The sequence below is a fragment of the Suricata suricatta genome, chromosome 6 (genome assembly GCF_006229205.1).
Source record: "Suricata suricatta isolate VVHF042 chromosome 6, meerkat_22Aug2017_6uvM2_HiC, whole genome shotgun sequence".
In the NCBI taxonomy this organism is placed as follows: domain Eukaryota; kingdom Metazoa; phylum Chordata; class Mammalia; order Carnivora; family Herpestidae; genus Suricata; species Suricata suricatta.
In genome coordinates this window covers 139,703,474-139,725,212 of record NC_043705.1, presented here as the reverse complement: position 1 = coordinate 139,725,212, position 21,739 = coordinate 139,703,474, and the positions used below count along the sequence as shown (strand labels likewise).

Below are 21,739 nucleotides of genomic sequence, written 5' to 3'. Positions count from 1 at the left end.
AGACACCAAAATTCCCCAACAGGTGTCCAAAGTTAATTAACGAAGGATCCATGGTGCCACTGGAAAGAAAGGCAGCGTTCATGAGATTAGGCTCTTGGGTTTGGGGGCTCTAACACAGGCACCTAATCTGAAGATACCAAGTTTTGGCCAACACACACAGCTTTCCTGCTGCCTAGAATTTGGCTTGTGAAATCAAGTTATTAAAGAGCCGGCAAAGAGTGCTCCGATAAATCACCTCGTCTGGGAAGCCAGGCTTCCTTTTAAAATATTAATTGAAATTGCATGTGTTTTAATTAAAACAACATCTGCTAGGGTCTGAAGAAACACGTTTGAAAAGCAGAGAAGGTATGTCTCCAAAATGTCCTCAAACCTACTTAATAAAGTGAAGCTTACACATTTCCAGGGATGAAAATAATGCACGGCCTTCCAGTTGCACTGAGGTCTCTGGAACCTCTTGGTCTTTTCCTAGGCATGGGTGGGATACCCCAGGGTCAAGAACACTGGTAAAGAAGGTACTCTCAGGGCTGTGCGATGTGACCTGTGAGAGGGCTGCCCTGCACAACGGGATGCCCATATCCCAGAATGTTCTGCCATATGTAAGCCATCTACATGAGATGAGAAAATAACACACACACACACACACACACACACACACACACACACCCCCTACATTTTTAGAGCTCTCTGTTCTCTAGTTTTGCTAGGAGACACTGTGGGTAGAAAGGGATATTCTCAGTAACAGAGCATGATAACCAAGATGTGTTTCAATCTTGGGCCAAAGAATTCAGATAAACTTTGAGGAATGACCTCCTGAGTAATATTCGGAATGCTTCTTCTTGGAGATGGAGACCCTGCTTTAGGTTTCTCTTCATTCCTCCGAGAAAGTGCTCATGATTAGAGAATTAAATAAAAATGCATCCCAAGGCTTGGATGAAGATCAGTACTGCCAGGTCTATAATTCCGTGGATACACATCTCCAGAAATTCAGCTGTGCAGTCACTAAATAAAAGGAAATGTTTACAAGGCTCTGGAACATTCAGGTCAGTACCGATATAATGAAGAGTCCCATCCCCCACCCTCATCCCTCCAGTTTTCCAAAAGAAAATACATTTCTCCCTAGGTAACAATGTGGCATGGAGGAAGTCATTCTATTGACAGAATTCACGATCTTTTCTTTTATTCAGGCTTTATTTCCACTTTACAGAAACTTTTTAGGTTGTCCTTTAAATATGACCGGCAACTGCTGTCTATAAACAGCGGTCAGATACTCTTTCACCTGAATTTTTAAACATTGTGGCAAGAAAGAAAAAAGCTAGGAAGAGGGTGCCTCCAGGTCCTTGACCCTGCTTTCTTGAACGAATGAGAAGGATCATCTGAAAACCCCCCAAAAAGAAGAGAAACAACAAAGGATTTACTGCTTAATAAATAATGGACTCCCAGACAAGAAATCACCCCTATTTTGTTCATGATTTCACTAGTGGTGAAAGGCGTGGGATGTCCACCAGGAGGTAGACCTGGAGGTTTGGAGCTCCCTTCTCCTCCATCTCTCCTGGGGGTCACCTGTGTTTGGAGCCAGCAGACTCCTTTAGGAAATGGTCCCTTCCCAACCCCAGAGAACATCAAATTTTGTCCGTGCTCCTTGGAGCTTGGAACCGATCGAGAACGTATTGCTTAGACAGAGGCTCAGCTAGCTGATGGGGTGAGTAGACAGCTGAATTAGAAGAACGGATCTTATAATATGTCAGAGAAACATCCTTAGAGATCATTCCAGATGTGGTGACCCAACCATCCAAATGATGATGGGGGAAGCGGCCATGCAGAGCAGAGAGGATGAGATCCAGGCAGTGCAAAGTCCTTCAGTTCAGTCCGGTGAGGGACGCGGAGAGGCGGGGGGGATGCTTCCAGATCCCAGCCCTGGCTCGCCTGCTGGAAAGTGTGGCAAGCAGCCACTGCCTGGGAAGCGAAGGCAGGGGGGGGGGCACTCAGCTTCTCTGCCAATACTGCCCGCAGGGGTGGAGGCAGTCTGCCAACACGGACTTCTGGCAGCCATCAAGGCACACACGGAAAACGTTACTATTTCCTACCCAATCGCAAGCCCCTTCTAAGGAGCAGCAGAATGAGTTTGACAAGAGTCCTGGATTTCAGGGAGCATCTAAGCTGTCTTTCTTCCTATTCCCCGAAAGCTGTGGAAAGAGACTGAAACAGACATGTCTCCTGCCCCTTCCTCTATTTGGGATTCCCCCAAACATCCTCCAGATCATTTTCCAGAATAAGTACCAGTGTGTTTCACCCATCGGTGTGTTACTTCAGCACATATGTACTGAGTGCCTGTTAGGGGCAGAGCCAAGTGCTGGGCACTGTAGAATATAAAATAAATAGGGTGCCTTTCTCTGCTTATTACCTCACTGAGGGACGGTGCAGTGTATGTACACACAAAAACCTACCAGATACACAAACATAAAATAGCACAATGAAAATCTAAGATAAATTAAGATACTTCTTATCAGGCCGGCACTACCCACCTTTGCTCTGAGTTCAAGGAATGGCCGTCATCAGAAGGTCACCCCGAGCTGGGCTTTGAATGGTGAGCGGGAGGCCCATAAGTGTGTGAGTGGGATAGTGGCACACCAACGGGTACGGCTGAAGAGTTCATGAAAAAGCCGTTAGAAACAAGAGGCAGTCTGCATGGGCAGGGCCTTGAATGGGGCAGCAAGACCTTCACAGACTGATAATCTTGCCCATTGGGAAACTTCCTTCCAGGGCCCATGTTATACGAAGTGACGATTTGGATGCATCCTGATTTTCTGTGCTGCCTGCAAAGGCAGCCAGACAGAACAGTACATACGAGGGAACTACTCTCTTTGGGATTATTTTCCATGGATGGATAGCAATGGGTTAATGACCGCTGTTTGCCAGGTGACAGCTATCTCTCTTGGCGATATACTTTAAGTTTTTTTATTTTTTATTTTTTGGAATTTCGTTTGTTGGCAGAGAAGGGAGGGATTTGGCTAAAATAAATATCTGCCGTGTTCATCAGGGCCTGTCAAGATTCGGGAATGGATGGCATTTGGTTACACTTGTTAAAGGGCCACAATACTGTTTGCTCTTTTCACTGAAGCTAATTATTACCATTCTTTTAAAAAAAACCCTTTCTGAATGATGAAATAACACTTCACTCAGAAGGATAATTAACATTTTTTGGAAGGCGGCAAAGAAATGTATGCGTGTGCACTAACTTGGACCACGGCATCATTACATCACTCAGAAGCACTGGAGGTCTATCTATAGACAGAGAAAGAGAAGTGGATATAGTTACTGCCCAGTGGCAGAGACAGACACAGAACCAGGAAAACCCCAAAATGGGAAGATGACATTCTTTTTAGATGATCCTCAGTAGAGCTGAGGGGGTAAAAGGACTATGGTTTATTGGGAGTTTTCCCCAAAACGCAAGTCCCCAAAGACGAACAATTCCTCAACCCAAATGTGGCTGCAGCCCCTCCCCCACTCTAAATGAACCATCTAGAAAGAGCTAAACTGAAACTCTGGAACCAGGGATGGGAAAAACAGGGTTTCTTCTGAAATTCGGAACATCTGCATACCTCTACTAAATTTTAGGAGGAAAATGAACTAGTTTTTAAAAAATGATTTTCTTTATTAATATAAAATGTTTTTCTTTAAAGTTTAATTTGCTTACTAAATGTTTTGCTGATTTGGGGTTCATTTAAAGATGACGGTCAGACAGGGGGGCCTGGGCGCCTTAATTGGTTGAGCCTCCATGACGCTTGATTTTGGTTCAGGTCATGATCCAGGATCCAGGGATCGAGCCCCATGATTCTCTCTCTTTCTTAAGATTCTCTCTCTCCCTTCCTCTGCCCCTCTCCCTCGCTCCTGATGTGCTCTCTCTCTCTCTCTTTAAAAAAGAATAGAAGTTTTGGGGCGCCTGGGTGGCTCAGTCGGTTAAGCCTCCGACTTCAGCTCAGGTCAGATCTCACGTTTGTGGGTTCGAGCCCCTCATCAGGCTCTGTGCTGACAGCTAGCTCAGAGCCTGGAGCCTGCTTCTGGTTCTGTGTCTCCTTCTCTGTCTGCCCCTCCCCCTCTCATGCTCTGTCTCTCTCTGTATCAAAAATAAATAAAACATTTAAAAATTTATTTAAAAAAAGAATAGAAGTTGTAAAGAAATTAAAAAAGATGATGGTCAGACAGGAAGAATTTTACTATTGTCTTTTATTTAGCAAAAATGTATTAAGTCCTATGATGGATTGAGGTGCCCCTCTAGGTTCATGGGCCACCCCCAGGGAACCAACAGGACAGTTTCCCACCCTGAGTGGGCAAATGTTCCAGCGGCAGGGAGATGGACGGAAAGCAAGATAGAGGAGTGTAATGCTATATGTTAGGAGGTAACCTGTGCTGTGGAGAGAAGCAAAGTGGGGGAGGGGTGGGATTGAAGAATGGTGGCCAGAAAAGGTTCTACTGGAAAGGAACGCCTGACTGGGATGAAGGCAGAGGCACATGGACACTTGGAGAACGAGGACTGCAGGCAGAGGGAGCGGCCTGTTCAAAGGTCCTGAGGCAGGATCATGGCTCATGTCAACCACATGTGAACCTGTGACCACAGCATGTTAGTAACAGCGAGAGGGGACAAAGTGAGTGTGGAGGGAATCAGAGAGCTGGGTAAGTACAACCATATCAGCCTGACGAGGATTTCACTTCCACTGAGAAGGACAGAACAGATGTCAAGCTCTGGCTAGGGTTTTAACAGGACTGCTTTGGCTGCTGTGTTGAGATTGGACGGTAGGGGGCGACAGCAGAGGGAGGTGTCATGGTAATAACCAGGTAGGTGGGCTGTGGTGGGAGTTTGGGGAAAAGAGCAATGAGGGTGAGAAGTGTCAGGTCCTGGAAGAATGTAGAAGATTGATCAGATTTGCTGACGGACCAGCAGCAAATACTTATGGGGACTGAAGTCAAAAGGCCAACTGCCATCTGCTGTTGGGGACGACTGTGGAGGACGTGTGGTTGGGGGGAAAGTTAGGGCACTCAGGTCTGGAGATACATCTGGGATGCGTGCTGGACAGCCAGTGGAGATGCCGGACAGACAGCTAGACGCAGAGATGCGGGATTCGCACCAGAGATATACATCTGAGAGTCATCGGAATACAGATCTTTAACACCATAAAAACCACAGGCAGTCACCAAAGCTTTGACTAAGAAGTGACAGAAAGAAGTCCAAGTTCAACTCTCAGCCGTCGTTGCTATCATTCATTCAAAGCCGCTACAAATATCTTTTCAATACATAAAATTCTGTACAGCATTTCCTATATAAGCACTACTTTGATACAGTATTTAAAGTCAAAGAGTTTGCAGAGGTCGCCTTTCCTTTCTCAGAGATGGAACAGACGGGTGTGCTGTTGGGTTTGTTGTTGTTGTTGTTGCTGTTGTTAAATTCTGCTTTTCTCATTCAAGAAAAAAAGTTATTGATTCCATAAAGCCAGTGACTTGGATATTTTCACTTCTATTTTTAAATGACTGGCTCCCTTTCCTGGCTGGCGACATTTGATAGTAAAGGCTTAATTTAACACGGGCAATATGGAGTTCCAAATGTTCTTGCCTCAGAGAGAGTCCTAGATAAGGGGCGTCTGAGAAAGAAGAGGTGCCTGGAAGCTAGAAAACCAATCAATAGTTCCCTATTTTGTTATATTTTAATCCCCCAAACGAAATAAAGCGTGCAAACATACAATGCCTAGTAGTTAGTGTCCAGGCAGTGGACTGATTAGCTATTGATTTTTCCTCCATTTTACACAGGAGTAATAGGGTTTTATCGGAAGCCCCAGCTCTGTCCCGTCTGAAACAACTATGTAAGGGAAGGAAGGGCGGATATGGAGCAGGTAACCAACCAGCTGAGTTAACAACCTAGCTTAATTATACAAAATCCACAAGCAACACTTACGTTACTTTCAAACTAAGCATAAAGATCAAATTATGAGTTTACTTTTCATGCCTTATAATATAGGGTGAGCTTAAAAAAATAGCTGCGTTTATTAGACAAAGATTTGAAGTCTGTTTTCCCTGTAAATAAATAAATGGATGAAGGTCCACAGTACTTTTGTTTTTATTGGAGGATATGATGGGTATTATGAAACGGCAGGAGAAAAAATACCTCGTTTCCTCATCACAAAGGGCCTGGAACGCCACGCTCAGGAATGAGGAGAGCACAGGTAGAGCCATGGCTCTGTGTGAAATTTGTGAAGGACAGTTAGCCCCCTGCCTGGGACCCCAGCTGCCCCAGGAATGGAATCTCGACTGTCTGGCCACGCTCACCCACTTCCTCCTTCTCGCCGAGCCCAGAGGCGGTTCTGTGTGAATCTTTGGCACAGAGGCTGATTCAGCTTGCTGCTACCTGAACTCCACCGACACCTGTTACCTGCACGGACACTTGCCAGGCTTCATGAGGCATTGGCCAAAGACCCCACTAGAATCCTCTCTTCAAGCTCAGATGCCCTAGTAGGAGTACACTGTTGGCGGGGAGGCTTGTCTCCTTTCTGGGGCGGGGGGGGATCTCCTGGTTCAACCTGCCTCCAGGTGAACGTCAGCCTTGGCCTGGGATCTTCCCACCTGCAGAAGGAGAAGCCAGGAGGCCTCTCCTCCCTGGGCTCCTACCATTCACTCTGTGCCCGACCCAAAAGGCCCTTTGAAGACCTTGAACTCACCGCATAGCCTCCAGCTCCCCCACCAGTTGCTCTTCCCCCTAAATGTCCACAAGACCTACTCTCACCTCTTTCAGGTCTTCTCTCAGATGCAGCCTTCCCACAACTATCTTGACTTTGACCTCTCACTTAAAATCACAACCCCTTATGCTGAGTGGAAGAAGCCAGATGCAAAAGCTCACACATGATATGATTCAATTTACATGAAATATGCAGAACTTGGATATCTGTAGAGACAGAAAGGAGACTGGCTGCCAGGGTCTTGGAGGAGGGAAATGTGGGTGCCCATTCAATGGCTACAGGGTTTTCTTTAGGGTGGTGAAAGTCTTTGGAATTAGATAGAGATGGTAGTTGTATGGCATTATGAAAATATTAAGTGCCACTGTAATGTGAACTCTGAAGAGGTTACTATACTGTTATGTGAATTTCATCTCAGTTAAAGAAAATCGCAGCCACACAATTACAGTTTCCTTTGTGCATGTAAGGTTTCTAACACGCCATCGAGTTCATGTGGGTGTATATTTTATTAATTGCATCTCCCCCCTCTCCCAAATATAAACCCCACAAGGGTGAGCCTTCCTGTCTGTTTTGCTCACTGATAAAATCTCTGAACCTAAAACAGGCGTGGAACAAAGTAGGTCATGGATAAACATTTGTTGAATAAATAGATGAATATATGATCTCCTTAATGCTTCATTAATAAAATATTTTCCCTATTTCTTGAATACTGAATTAGAGGAAGAGGAGTCTTTTAAAAACAGGATTAAAGAGCCAGTGTGCTCTAATCCAAAACAGATCTTCAAACAGACAGGGGAAGAGATGTGGCGTGTAGCCATTAGGATTCCAATTTACCACATGGAACGCAAACAAACAATCAGAGATGTAGAGGCTCAGGACACTGGTATTCAGTGCTGAGCATCGTGGTTGTTTTTAATTTGCAAGGAGTAGGAATGTCAACACACTTTGAGTTTTCTTCTAAATTCTAGAAGAGAAATCAGTGCATTGGATTTAAAGAAAAACAGCTGGAAACACACGACCTCTAAGGAATGCACTGCTTCTGCACGTGTGGATGTCCTGCCTAGGGCTTCGGCCACATGCACCCTGCCAGAAAATGTTTTCATTTAGATTCTGAGATGCTGTGAACTGGGGAGAACATACCGATGAGCTCCTTGTTTCTGACGTCCAAGGCCATGTTCCGGAGTGCCGTGGCCACCGCGCACACCACACGGTCATTATCTATCCGGAGCAGCTCCACGAGGATAGGCAGGCCTTTCTCTTTTCGGACAGCAGCCCGGATGTACACTGACCACTGCAACGAGAGGGGAGGCCATGGCGTTAGACATAGAGGTGGAACACCCTAGAAGCTAATACAACGTGCAGACTTTCAGACGGCTGTTTACAGGAGCCAAAAAGGATGAATTATCAAGACCTAGTTGTAGAATGGGCTGAATGCGGTAGGCATGTGCCGAAATCTTAACTTTATTTTCTGCCTTCAGTATATGGAGGAGGTTTCTGGATTAATCATTTTGCCAGATTTATTTCTCTGATGCTGGCGTTTGCAGTCCTTGACTTGGGCAAGCCATTTGTGTGATATGTACACTTGATGTTTTAAGATACGGAGGTCTAGGACAGGAAGGGTGGGCTGGATTTTTGGTGTTAAGAGGAATTAAAAAGAACTCCAGAAAAGGTAGAAAATGAAAAAGTTTGAGAATAGGTCTTTTCTTTTTTTTAATGAGACTTGCATTTGGAGGTGAGTCGGTGAACATACTGTCAATAAGTTGTTGGCTGAATAATAAAAAGTAAATGAGTCAGAAAAAGGTATTGGTGAAGGTAGGGGTGAGGAGAGGTAAACATGACATTTAAGGTCAAGAGTAAAAACTGTTAAAGGATTTTAAGTAAACATTTGGATCAAAATGTATTATGTCTAGGGCCATAATTCAACATCCAATTTATAGAATAAGACATATAACGTGCTTTAGATTGGTAGTTGTTGACTTTAATGGAGCACGTCTAACCTTTATCTGAAATGTGCTTGCAACTGCAGGCTGATAAAGCATTCAGATTCATTTAACAGAATGCAGGGAGGTCCGGGTTTTCCAGACATTTACGTATATACTTTATATTGTCGTACGGTGTTCCAGAGAGGAGTGTGACCAAAAAACCAAGCAATCTAAGGGTTTAAGAAAATGGCATTCATGACATGAAGGTTTGGATTCTGTGGCAGCGTCCTCCGGGGAACCACCGAAGGTGGGGCAGAGTCCCCAGCCCTCCCCCACCGGGCCCCTCCATCCCCCGTTCCCATCAGGGCAGGCACCCCAGAGCTGGCTCTCACCTGTGGCAGGCAGGGAGCCCCCTCTGGTAGTGAACGTAGGGCATACGCCATGCCTGCCACATCCTCAGCCCAGCCCTGCATGAAATATGAGATTAAGAAAACACACAACTTCATCCTGTCCTACGTCAGAAGTCACATTCACATAGTTTCTCATCACCATCAACTCATACTCTGTGCTTTTTCTCCTGTTCCCAATCTGTGCATCAAGCTGTAGGGAGCCCAAGGGCCTTGGGGAAGCACACTGAATTCACTAAAGCATCTCTTGATTGCAATGGACTATTTCACACCCCCACTCTCAGGGAGCAAAGAAATCAATAGTCAGAATTTCTTAGACATAGAGAAACCTCAAGGTTTGGAAGCGGCTCATTGGAATTTGGGTGTCTGGATGGGATACCCCTTACATGGGAGGGAGGACCTTGGTGAACACAGTACAAAACCACCTTTATGTCATCAGAAATCTCACTTGCAATTTGACATGCTGAGACATGCTTTTCATCCACCTCCTCTACTACCTGTGAACCTTCTTGTCTCCGGTGCCTGGAAAAGACTAGAAACCTGAGCTTATACAGCCCACTCATTGTTGGCTTTCTTCCCTAAAACTAAGAAGGGAAGCTAGAAAAAAGAAGAAAATGGAAATCAGATGTAGGGTCAATGTCTACGTATTGTAAGATAAACATCAATGATAAACTTTACTGCGCGGGTGATATTCTAGACCATTTAGTACACCACAGGGAATGTTCCTGGTCACTTGAGCAGGCTGAGGCATAAGCCCTAAAGGTGACTTCTTTGGCACCTCATTCTAGGCCCAGGAAGCTGGCTTATACATTAGTGATCTCTTTCTTTCTTTCTTTTTTTTTTTTTTAGTGTTTTATTTATTTTTGAGACAGAGAGAGGCAGAGCATGAGTGGGGAGGGGCAGAGAGAGAGGGAGACACAGAATCGGAAGCAGGCTCCAGGCTCCGAGCCGTCAGCACAGAGCCTGACACGGGGCTCGAACACACGAACGTGCGATCATGACCTGAGCTGAAGCCAGACGCTTAACCGACTGAGCCACCCAGGCGCCCCATTAGTGATCTCTCCTAGTTCCCCAAGGCCCTAGGAGGTTGGCACGAGTATTCTTATTTACAGATGGGGAAATCTAGACACAAAGATGTTAAATAACCTTTCCAAAGGGGTCACCTGTGCCTGTTGCTGTTACTCCACATCTGCTTCTCTTTATGACGCCAACAATACTTCCTCCTCTGCCATCACCTCTCTCTAAGAGAAACTGAGCCTAACCCTCTGTGCTCAGTCTCCCAGGCACTGCCTTGCCCTCCCCTCCATCCTTCTAAATGCAGACAGAGGAGAACCTAACTGTATCTGAAATGACCCAAGAAAGGAAAGCTTTGACTTTGTTTCTTCTTCTTAGAAGTTCAGCTATTATATCCCTCCCAGGTTGGATGGAAAGATGATTTGGTGTTTGGAAAATAATGACAATCCTTAAGTTTTCTTGGGAAGTGATTTTAGACTAACAAAAAATGTATATAGCCAAAAATATGTATGAGTTACAGATATGACTTTTTGGTAGGAGAAAATGGTCAGCAGTAGGGTATGGTCTTCCTAAGTGAAAAGAGATAATCAGATAATGGATTTGATCTTACATTATTGATACATAGAAAATAACTTCTATTTTGACACTTTTAGTTCTGTGTGCTTGCATGTACAGTTGGCCCTTGAACAACACAGGGTTTGGGGCACTGACCCCCTGTGTGGTCAAAAATCTGCATTAAAGTTTTGACTCCCCCCAAACTTAATAGCCTGCTGTTGACCTAAAGCCTTACCAAAAATACAAACCGTAGATTAACACAGATGTTGTATGTTATATGTATTTATACTGTATTCTTATAAGAACATAAGCTAAAGAAAATATATCATTCAGAAAATTATAAGGAAGAGATAATACATAATCCCATAATACAGATAATACAGTATTGATGTATTTATCAAAAAAAAAAACCATGACTATGTGGACCTGCATAGTCCAAACTCATATTGTTTAAGAGTCAACTGTATATAGAAAATTCCCAATATTAGCTCAGTATAAGACAACTCAGAGTAAATTATTTACATTTCACTCAAGAGATGCTGCAAGTTTCCACAAGTTCTCTTGACATGCGAAGATACATGACAGTGATGATTCTTAAGTAGAACTCAGTCTTGGAGCAGATCATGAATAACCCATGCCTGTAACCTACATGAAAATGAGCAAGAAGGAGTAAAAGAGTGCAGGGGTGGAATGAGAGAAAGGTATTCAGATGGGGTATAAATGGTGGACATTGCGCTGGTGCCCTCAACACATGAACATGAAGCTCGTTTACAGGTTTTTTAGAAAAGAAGTAAGTTGCCTTGAACAGCACGGCAGCCTCTCTGGTGGTGAGAAAGGTGTACGGGTTGCCAAGAGTTTAGTAACAGAAACAAAAGTAGGAGCATTGCTGGAAAAAATAGAGCTGAACAGGAGAGGAAAAATGCATCATCACTCATGTGGCTGAGGTGGAAATCTTTGGATGCAGCTTTAACTTCCTGTAAGTGGAGTATGAGAGCACTGTGCACAGAGCACGCCAGTGTAGAGGGAAGGGCATGGACCAGGATGCCTATAAGAAAAGTGGTCCATGAACCGAAAAGAGGATGTTTGATGATTCAAAAAGAGAAGAAGGGAGAGGGGAAGGAAGAAGAGGAGGAAAGGGAGGAGTAGAATGTCAAAGAACACAGAGGAGGAGGAGAAAAAAGAGGAGGAGGATCTGGTTCAGGAGAAAAGAGCACAGACATGTCTCAAACTCTTCTTGGTGAGATGCTTTCCCAGTGGTGACCGCAGGAGAGCCATGAGCCCTCAAAATATAGCAGCTAGAACAAACATAACACTCAAATCAACTGTCAGACACTTCGCCAATGCCTTTTTATGTATTAACTCAATCCCCTCCCTACCCTATGCACTAGCCAGTATCATAATTTCCACTTTACTGATGAGGCAAGGGAGCCGCAGCAAGGCTTCACAGCCTGCAGATCTTGGGCAGGTCTTGAACCCAGGGAGTGCTGTCCCGAAGCTGGTGTGCTTGGCCACCATTCTCGTGTGCCTCTCCGAAAGACTTCTGCACTTGTAGTTGATATAATCCTTACAGATGTACCAGTTAATCTTAGTTTAATAATTGGTGTTATTACCTTGGACTTGCAATAACCCATCTGGCACTCCTCGAAACTCCTGAGTTAAAGACCCTTCAAGTGCTATCAGCGGAACTACTGGATACTTCAACCCTGTCATGAGAACAGCTTGCTCAGATTTAGCAGACCTGATACAAGAAGTTGTGTATAGTTACAAAGAGAAAGGCCTTGTCTGTGTCAGGAAAGGATGTTTTCTATGCATGTGATGTGACAGCAAATCAAACCACTAAATGCTGTTCCTCCACCTTGCTTATTAAGGCTCAGATTATGATCTTATGGTTCATGAGTTCGAGTCCTGCATTGGGCTCTGTGCTGACAACTCAGAGTCTGGAGCCTGCTTCAGATCTGTGTCTCAGTCTCTCTCTGCTCCTCCCCTGCTTGTGAGCATCTATGCATGTTCTGTCTCTCTGTCTCTCTCTCAAAAATAAAGACATTAAAAAATTAAAAAAATTAAAAATAAAGGCAACTCTTTTTAACCCTTTCAACTCAGGCTACCTCAATTCGACGTGGATTCTCAAGAGCTTCACTTTCAAATTCTCAGCCTAGCCATGAACAGGATCGATGGCTGTAAATTTCCCAAATATTTCTCCCCTGCTTAAGCCCTGGTCAAGGCTGATTTATGTTCCTAAAAGAAGATTAACAATATAACTTAACTAGCTTTTTCCCTCTTGAAATCTTAATAATTTGCTAAATAATGAGAGACAGTCTCTTTTTAGTATTAAATAATCTGTTAAGAGGCTGAACCCATGCTAGTCCTAAACTTCTGACTTTGTGGACTAAGATCTCTATTCACATTAAATATTAATATTTTTGGTTCATATCTCACAAGTTCTCCTGCTTTACAAGTTTGCGATTCAGTGGTTTTCTACTGCATGACTGTTTTCCCATTGGATTCCTATATCAAATTTCCGACTTTTCCTTTTGTTATGGTAAAGAAAAGTCACATTTTCAAACCAAATCCTTCCAAACATAATTTCACCTTTCAGATGCATTCCAGCATCCTCTAGTGTCAAAGGACCCCAATCCTAAAATCCTGCAGTTCTACAATGAATAATAAGTTGCAACAAATTTTGCACAGTTTACAGGAGACTTTGAAATTTGTTTCTGGTCTACGGCCATACCACCCTGAACGTGCCCGATCTCGTCTGATCTCGGAAGCTAAGCAGGGTGGGGCCTGGTTAGTACTTGGATGGGAAATTTGTTTCTGAATTCACTTATGATGTCATCTTATTTGCCACAGTCCTTCATTCTCATGAAAAGAGGGCAGAGAGTTAAAAAAAAATTCTCCTTCCTCAATCTCATTTTAACTGGAAGTTTACTATAAAAAGAAGGTTCAAAATATTCAGAAACTCATGTGGCTTTCGCTGCATGCCTCACATTATTCTCTCAAGTGTGGATTTCTACCTGAATTACCACGTTTATGCAGGACTGTGGCTGTTGACTGCAATAGGATTGATAAAGTAGCGGGGAAATTTTGCCCCAAGGCCCTTCAAATGCTGGGGTTCGACTGCGGTGGAGACAGGGTATAGGGGTCCCCTGGTTAAATTCAGATCTTGTTGCAGGATTACATATTTTTACTTTCAAAGTCCATTTTAAAAAGCTGTATCTATAATGAAGAGGACTTGCGAGGAGCTTGTGTCGTTAAACCAGTAAATCAGTTTAACAAATAAAATTTTTAATTAAAGTAATGGCAACAACGGTGTACCTAACATGTTTGTTTGTATTTTTAAAATGGAAGTCAGGTTTAGTGCAAAGACTGAATTTTACTGCAAGTGTTTACGCGATGCTGAAAATATTAATGTGCAAGCAAGAGAATTTCCTGGTTGGGGGGGAAGCATTTAGATATACTTTTGTTGTAAGAACAAATAAAGAAGGTCAAGCTCACATAAAAGTGACGCAGAAGACGCATTCACTCAACTGACAGTCACAAGGACACCTTCCCCCTAACTCTCAGGCCATCTCAAAGATCAGCAATTCTCAGTGAAAAAGCATACCTTTAAGAATGGACCTTCCTTAACACAGAGAGTCCTTTCTGGTGAATGTTCTCAAATATATCTACACTGTGTGCAAATGGTATTTAGAAATGGCTCTGGGCAAAAAACTGTGACCCTGTTAGATCACAGGCATGGTGTGCCTGAGAGGAAGGATGCCACAGACCTTATTCTGAGAGTCTGGCATGTTCTCTAGTGACAGGGCTGTGTAAACACCCCACTGGGAAGGGGAGGTGAGCAAGAATGAGTGTTCACATGACTCTGCTTTCTCCTCTGCTTTTTGACAATGAGGATGGTGACGAAGAAAAGCAGGCAGGGCAGACTCAGTGATTCTTTGTTCAATATAACAAAATAAAAGTAATTTAACTGTTTTTCATCCTCACTTATTATACACTAAATCAGAAAGCCTTTCCTTTATTATATGCTTCTTTTTTTCTTTATAAACATGGTGCCTCATGGGCAGAGGAGTTACATCTCATATTTTTCTTTTGGATCCAGAAAATATGTTTTTTGGGGGATATTAAGCACAGTCTGGAGGGACGGTGCTGATATAAACCCTCTAAGTCTTGTAAATACAAGGCATAGCTTTTGTTGAAGGTCCGTCTAGTAAGGTACCTAGAGTGCCACTGGTTTTTACTAAGATCTTAAGTGTTTTATTTTGTAACATAAATTGAATATATTAGCAAATCTCTGTCCCTTAAGAATGAAGAATCTTACTCTTTTTGAATCTGGATTCAGATTACTTTGTGCCTGGGAATTGTTTTCCATCGTCAGTGGTGTATGAATATACAGAAAGCATCTGTCTACCGGAGGCTAGATGCTGAGCCCAGATTATATGTGAGGGACACACAGGTATGCTCTTCACCTTCATAAGAGAACATACCTGGTTGTGGATCTGTGTTCTTTTTCCACAGAAAGGGAGGGAGCTTCCCTCCTCGCACACCTGCCCATACCTGTTACATCAGAGAAGATAACTTCCATCTTCTATGTTGAATTAGCCCTTGCATATTTGGGACGTCTTTGTTATTTCTGCTAGCATTCCTCTTAAATAATGGGATCTGCTGGTGTATGACAATGAACTCTAATCATGGACTTTTAGCCCTAAGGCGTTAGCCCCTGATGTTGGCAGTGTGCTTCCTCACTCCTGACCTCTTCCTTGTAAAACTGAGTCCAAGAGCACTCTTGTGCCTTGTGTATATATACAGCTTTGTGTATATATTTCTATCATAGCATCCATAGAACTTTTTGTTTTCATGTTTATCACACTGGAAGGTACTAGGGGGAAGTCAAACGTAGCTTCTTATATCAATTGTCTAGCATCTAAGAGCTCACAATTGAAGATTAAAAAAATGTTTAACTGATAGAGCATAATATCAGGTTAATTTTTAGAATCTAATGCTTATTATTTAAGAATAGCATTATCCCCTGAAAGGAACTATATAAAAAGGATCAAAGCTACCACAATTTTTGATAGGGCCAGCAAGTTGTAACCACTTCCACAAAAATGCTGTTTGGGCTTAAAGTGATCACATGCTACTTTACTAGTCTTTTCTAAAGCCAAACGAATCCCTTAATCCTGTGGTCCCTGTGTGGGGTTAGAATCTGATACGGGGGGTATGACTACTTGCTTGTCCTCTGGACTGGAAGAGCAGAATACTGAGTGGCATGTCCTGAGTCCCATAGCTCTGAGGATGGGAGAACAGTTACTCTGAAGTTTCTGTTTGAATTCCCTCTGCCCCAACTGCTCAGATAATTAATAATGCCAGTTCCCAGGTTAGCCCATGTCTTAACCTGTGCTCAAATGGGGATTATTTTACTGATCATTTTACACCTGTCCTAGGTATAATTTGTGCCCCAGGGGTTCCTTTAAGAACAGGTCATGCCGGGTAGATATCAAGCAGAATCAATTTTATATGTAATTGGGCCTAGCAGATTCCAAATGCGGCCCCACTGTCTTCTCATTGTCATTGTTGCTGATGGGAAATCAGCTGTCACTCTTCTTTGTCAGGACAAGTCTTTTCCTCTAGCTGCTTTTTTTAAAAAAAATAAATCATATATATATATATATATATATATTTTCTTTTTCTTTTGAATGTCGTTGACACACAATGTTGCTCTCTGGCTGATTTTAAGATGTTCTCTTTACTACTGATTTTGAGCAATATGACTGTGAGGCACCTTAGTACTGTTGCTTCAGGCTTCCACTTGGGTTTTCGTGAGCTGGCTTGGATTTGTGAGTTTAGGGTTTTCATTACGTTTGGGAAATTTTTAAATATTATTTTTGCAAATATTTTTTTCTGTTATCTTTTCCCTTTCTCTTTTTTTTCCTTTTAGGGATTCTTTTATTTTTTTTAAGAATTTTCTTTAAACCTTATTTAATTTGAGAGACTGAGAGTGTGAATGCATGCACGTGGGGGAGGGGCAGAGAGGGTTTGAGAGAGAATTCCAAGCAGGCTCTGTGCTCTCATCGCAGAACCTGATGTGGGCCTTGATTTCATGTGGGGCTCAGCTCACGACTTGAGTTGAGATCAGGAGTCAGATGCTTAACCAGCCCAGTCACCCAGGCGCCCCATCTTTGGAGATTCTAATGACATGTATATCAGGTCACTTGAGGTTCACTGATAATTTATGGTTTCTTTTTTTCTTTGTGTTTCATTTTGAGTAGTTTCTATTCGGTTTGTTAAGCTTTTCTTCTGCAATGTCTAACATTCCCATGAATGCCATCCCATGTGTTTTTCATTTCACACACTGTATTTACTACTCTAGAAGTTTTATTTGAGTCTTACTTAGTTTCCATGTTCTAATTATCTTCTTGGACACAAGGAATACAGTGATAGCAACTGCTTGTCTGCTAATGTTAACTCTGTTTCACTTCTGAGTTGCTTTGGAAGGATTAATTTTTCTTCTTACTATGAACTACATTTTCCTCTTTATTTGCTTGTAAGGTTGTTTTCAACTAGATGCCAGACATTCTTAATTTTAATCTGCTGGGTGCTGCTTATCTTTTGTATTTTTAGAGATATTTTTAAGCATTGTTCTAGGATTCAGTTAATTTGGAAACTATTGCTATTTTTGGATCTTACTTCTAAGATTTTATAAGAAAGACTAGATCATATTTAGTCCAGGGCTCATTATATGCTTCGTATCAGGAAACAGGACCTTCCTGAACACTTACCCAAGTGGCAATGAATTATGAGGTTTTCTTGTCTGGCTCTTTGTTAGGCACACTACACCCACCCCTGTGTTAGCCAAGTTTAATTCCCTCTAGTTGCATGAGCTTCTTTCCTCTGCTTTGGCATTTCCCTCAGATGCATGCACTGAGAGTTCCCTGCTGAATATTTGAGGGGGATCCTCTGTGTGTGGCTTTTCCCCCTCTGGTACTCTGTCCTATGAACTCCAGGTGCCTTGGTCTCCCCAGATGCCCAGCTCCATCTCCTTAGCTCAGGGTCTGCTTTGCTTCTCTGGATTTTCCAGGCCTTGTGCCATGGTCTGCAAACTCTCTCAAGGCAGGTGTTGGAGCAATTAGAGGGCTCACCTAGTTTACTTTCTGTCTCTCCAAGATCGCCGTCCTTCATTGGCTAATGCTTGGTGTCTTAAAAACCATTGTTTCTTATATTTCTCCAGGTTATTTGTTGTTGTTTTTGTGATTCTTCCTTAAAGGTAGGTAAACCTGGACCATGTTACTTCATCTTGGCATGATGGCTGGAAGAGGAAGTCCCCCCAAACTTAGCTGTTTCTATAACTTAAGGCTTTGGAAATCCCATCATTCAATGATGATAACTAAAGTAATGCCAAACTACCAAAAAACAGGTTTAGTCTATAGTGGAGTTGGATGCATATGGCACTTACAATACAAGTGCAGTCTTACCGGGGTCTTGTGGGGAAGAAATCACTAAGTCATGTGTGGTTAAGGCCAATGACTTGGTTATTACCTAGATCTTCTCCACCTTTTCCTCCTTAGGTTGAGCCCATCCCTGTCCTGCCTCAGGCTGGTCATCAAGTCCAACTAAGTTTGTTGTCTCTAGGAGCCTGCTGATTGGGCAGGATCTTCAGATAACTTCTCTGTTTATTCTGACCCAATTCCTAAACCCCTAGGCATCATGCTTCATGCCCCATTTTTGCCATATCTTTCAAAACTTTGTTTCTTTTTATTTGATTTTTATGCTTTACATTATACCATTAACTAGAATAAGACAATTGTCAATCCAGAATTTGTACTTTTACTTGTTGTACTCCACTAATGCCCTGGTTCACTTTTACATGATACTCTAAGCTAAGCTAAATTCACTGCCTTGTCAAGGCTGTTGCCCCTAATGCTAAGGACAAGTCTGAAATTTCCCAGTTCTCTTATTTTTTATTAATTTTGGCCACATGGCCAGAGATTTTGTTTCCTTCTTCACTACATCTATGTTGCTATGATGTTACCTCATTAAATGTTAATAGCTTAATATCCAAGTATCTCTTTATTCTATCTTTTTTAGAAAGTAAATAAAATAAATAATAGATTCTTTGAAAATGGTCACATTTTGTGGAAAAATGGACTGTACAATGATATCTAAAATATCCTACTTAATAATAAGTGCAGAATAAATTTCTATACTTCAAACCTTAGGTGTTCATAAAGTTCAATTACAACAGAAATAACCCATAAACGCGAGTTGAAAGAGCATTCATTCAGATTTTGGAAAACCCCAAACTACTATATCCAATTGTTTTAATATTCTGTGACAAACAAAATAACTGTACTGTAAATGAAAATAAAAGTAACCAAAGTCCATGTTGACTATGAAAAAAATGTATCACTCTGCTTCTGCCATAATACCATTATGCTTTTCTGGTGCTTATAAACCAAGTAATGAGTCTCTTAAAGTTTAAAAAGTATTTAAGATCATTATGAGGATCTAGTGTGCTAGTCAATTTGTTACAGAAAAAGAGTGTGCATGATCTTCCTATAAAGAGAAGTTATTGTTTCAGATGATGAGGTCTATAAAAAGCTGTCTCTATACAGAATTCTGGTGCTTTACACTTCACAATTCTGCTTTTGTTTGGGCCATAAAAAGTTAAGGACACTAAAAAAACTGCTACTAAATTTCAACAGTTGCTATAAAGAAACATTCTTAGTACTTAGGTTTCAGACGGTAGCACTGTCTGCATGAAACTTGATGCTATTGTGAGTCTTAAATCAATCTTTTAATCATTCAAGACTTTTTCTTAAATAAAACCTTTTTTTAAAAGAAGGATTTCTCATTTTGGTTTTTTGTACAAGTTACTTTCAATCTTTTAAAAATTATAACACTTAACCAGTATTTGGCTTAATGATGACCTTCTTAAACTGGCTGAATGATTACCTTCTTAAATCATCACTATGGATTGTCTATTTCTTTCCCACATATTTCCTTACCATTTAATATGGCATGTTAATAAATTATACAGGAAATTAAGATACTTTGATCGACTGTTATGCATGCTGTGTATTTGTATTTTGATAAGAAAACTCTTATGTAAATATATATATATATATATACATATATATACACACATATATATATATGTAACTACACACAAATATTCCTTAGCAGCAGCCCCTTGCCTTGCCTGAGGGCTAGTCCATTTTACTCAATTTTTCTAGAGTTATTAGGATGACAAATGCTTCTTATAAGTAAGGTTGACAAGACTTTTGGCCATACGGAATGACAACCCATTGGCCTATAGCACCCAGCTACCATCTTTGCATCTGGTGGCATGATTGATCTGCAAGCTGTAACATGAAGCAGACACAATATTCTCTGTCTAAAACTGACACATCTGAGCAATAAGGTGCTAGAATTTGCTTGGGATCACAAAGCTCAGAAAAGGTAGACGCTAGGTTTGAGTTGTAACCTGAATCAGTGCCTCTTAAATTTAGAATAAGATAAGATCTAAGAGCTATTTCAAGGAAGTGATTTCCACTATTACCTCTTCCCTAGTCATGAAAGGCCCTACTCTGGAATTCCACTTGATGGGACTCAACTTTTGAAGCTTTTCTCTGGTTGAAAGCAAAAGCTAACTTCACTTCAAGTCTAGGCCAATCTGAATTCTTCCTGAACAACATTAGGGACACACCTATGGACATTGAGGAAAGGGTCAGTGATGTTCATTCCTAAGACTCTCAAAAGAAGGGGTGGGTCTGCCCATACATCAGCAGCCAGCTCCTGGGGGGTGTTGTCAAGGGCTGGTCCCCAAGGGCTGGCGTGTCCCACCCGAGAAAGAAGGCATTGCTACAGCAATGGAAACAAAGAACGACAGAGGGAGAAGACTCAGAAGGCAGATATCAGAAGCTATCACAAGAAGGGAGGATGTAGCGGCAGGACCATGCTGAGGACAGTATGTGCAGCGCCTATGGTTCTGAGCTTCGGAGAATTCTCTGCATCTTATTAACATTGTTTTAAGACAGTGAATGCAAGACAGTGATTTATGTGTATTCCAAGCCCCAGGCTTTTATATTAAATGGATGAAAGATGGATGGCAGAGGTTTGAACTTCCTCTTTTGATATTTTCCCTGTATGCCCTCATTCTTCCATTTGACTACACTCTTTCATGCAATACGACAAGTTAGCTCATGTAATGGTTATAGTGATGAAACTCAAGAATTCTTTGCTCTGGTGAATCCTTTTCTACCCAAAATGAGAGTCGTGGGAATCTTCCATGACAAATAATCAGGAACCCTGTGTATTTTCAAGAACTCAGAAAAAAAGGCCCTCCTAATCTCCTTCCCCATTGTACATTTGCTTTATTTTAACATTCTGGCCAACGTGAACTGACAATATTATTCTTCTCTGTAAGGCCATAGGTTAAAAATGAAAGAGGTTCTTTTCCTTTGGGGACTGGACCAACTACAACATCATAGGGGTCTGCATGGATTTTGATGCAAGGTTTTGGGTATTAGTTTCCTTAATAGTCAACAATAGCAATAGCTTTGAAAAGCATCAGACATGTCGCAATCTCCCCTGAAAACAAAATAGCTCAGCTACACAGATAGAATGGAAAGCATATCACAGCATTCTCAATGACCATACTTACAACTACTCATCTATATTTTGTAGTGAACTTCAAGGACTCCTGAGCCCTTGAGAATTTTTAAAAGAAATGCCTTTCTATGTCTAACAGTTCAGTGGAATTGATCTTTCTCTAACTTCTTCAAAAACTGTATTGGGATTGCATATCTCAAAACTGGATTCCTATTCCTCTCTCAGGATTTGCTCATAATTCCAGATTTCTTCTTTACGGTAATGAACTAGTCATTCATACCTTCCAGCTCCCTGCAGCCAAGTTCTGCAGGGCACCTGCCGCCCCTTCCAGCGTGTCTGCGTTTGAGCACTCAGAGAGCAGTGTGAGGTAGGGTTTGACTATTGATGGGTGCCACAGCATCTGGATCCCTTTTGGTGGTTCTGCACAGTCTGGAAGAGGTCCTACTCCATCCCACTGGTGGAAGAAAAATAAGAGAGCAAACATCTTTAACATCATTACACTTCCCAACTTGGT

The 21,739-nt window shown here is 42.0% G+C and overlaps 1 protein-coding gene across 2 annotated transcripts in view; it reads right to left on the bottom strand.

Moving 5' to 3' along the window:
• LOC115293284 (catenin delta-2) overlaps positions 1-21,739 on the bottom strand; it is a 356,183-nt gene that overhangs the window by 94,218 nt on the left and 240,226 nt on the right. The window contains exons 8-10 of one of the 2 annotated variants that reach the window (XM_029941072.1): positions 21,506-21,679; positions 9,034-9,108; positions 7,860-8,010 (exon numbers count right to left, since the gene is read on the bottom strand). In XM_029941072.1, coding sequence (XP_029796932.1) covers positions 7,860-8,010; positions 9,034-9,108; positions 21,506-21,679 — 400 coding nt within the window. The remainder of the gene's footprint in view (positions 1-7,859; positions 8,011-9,033; positions 9,109-21,505; positions 21,680-21,739) is intronic. The other variant, XM_029941073.1, reaches the window with a different exon arrangement.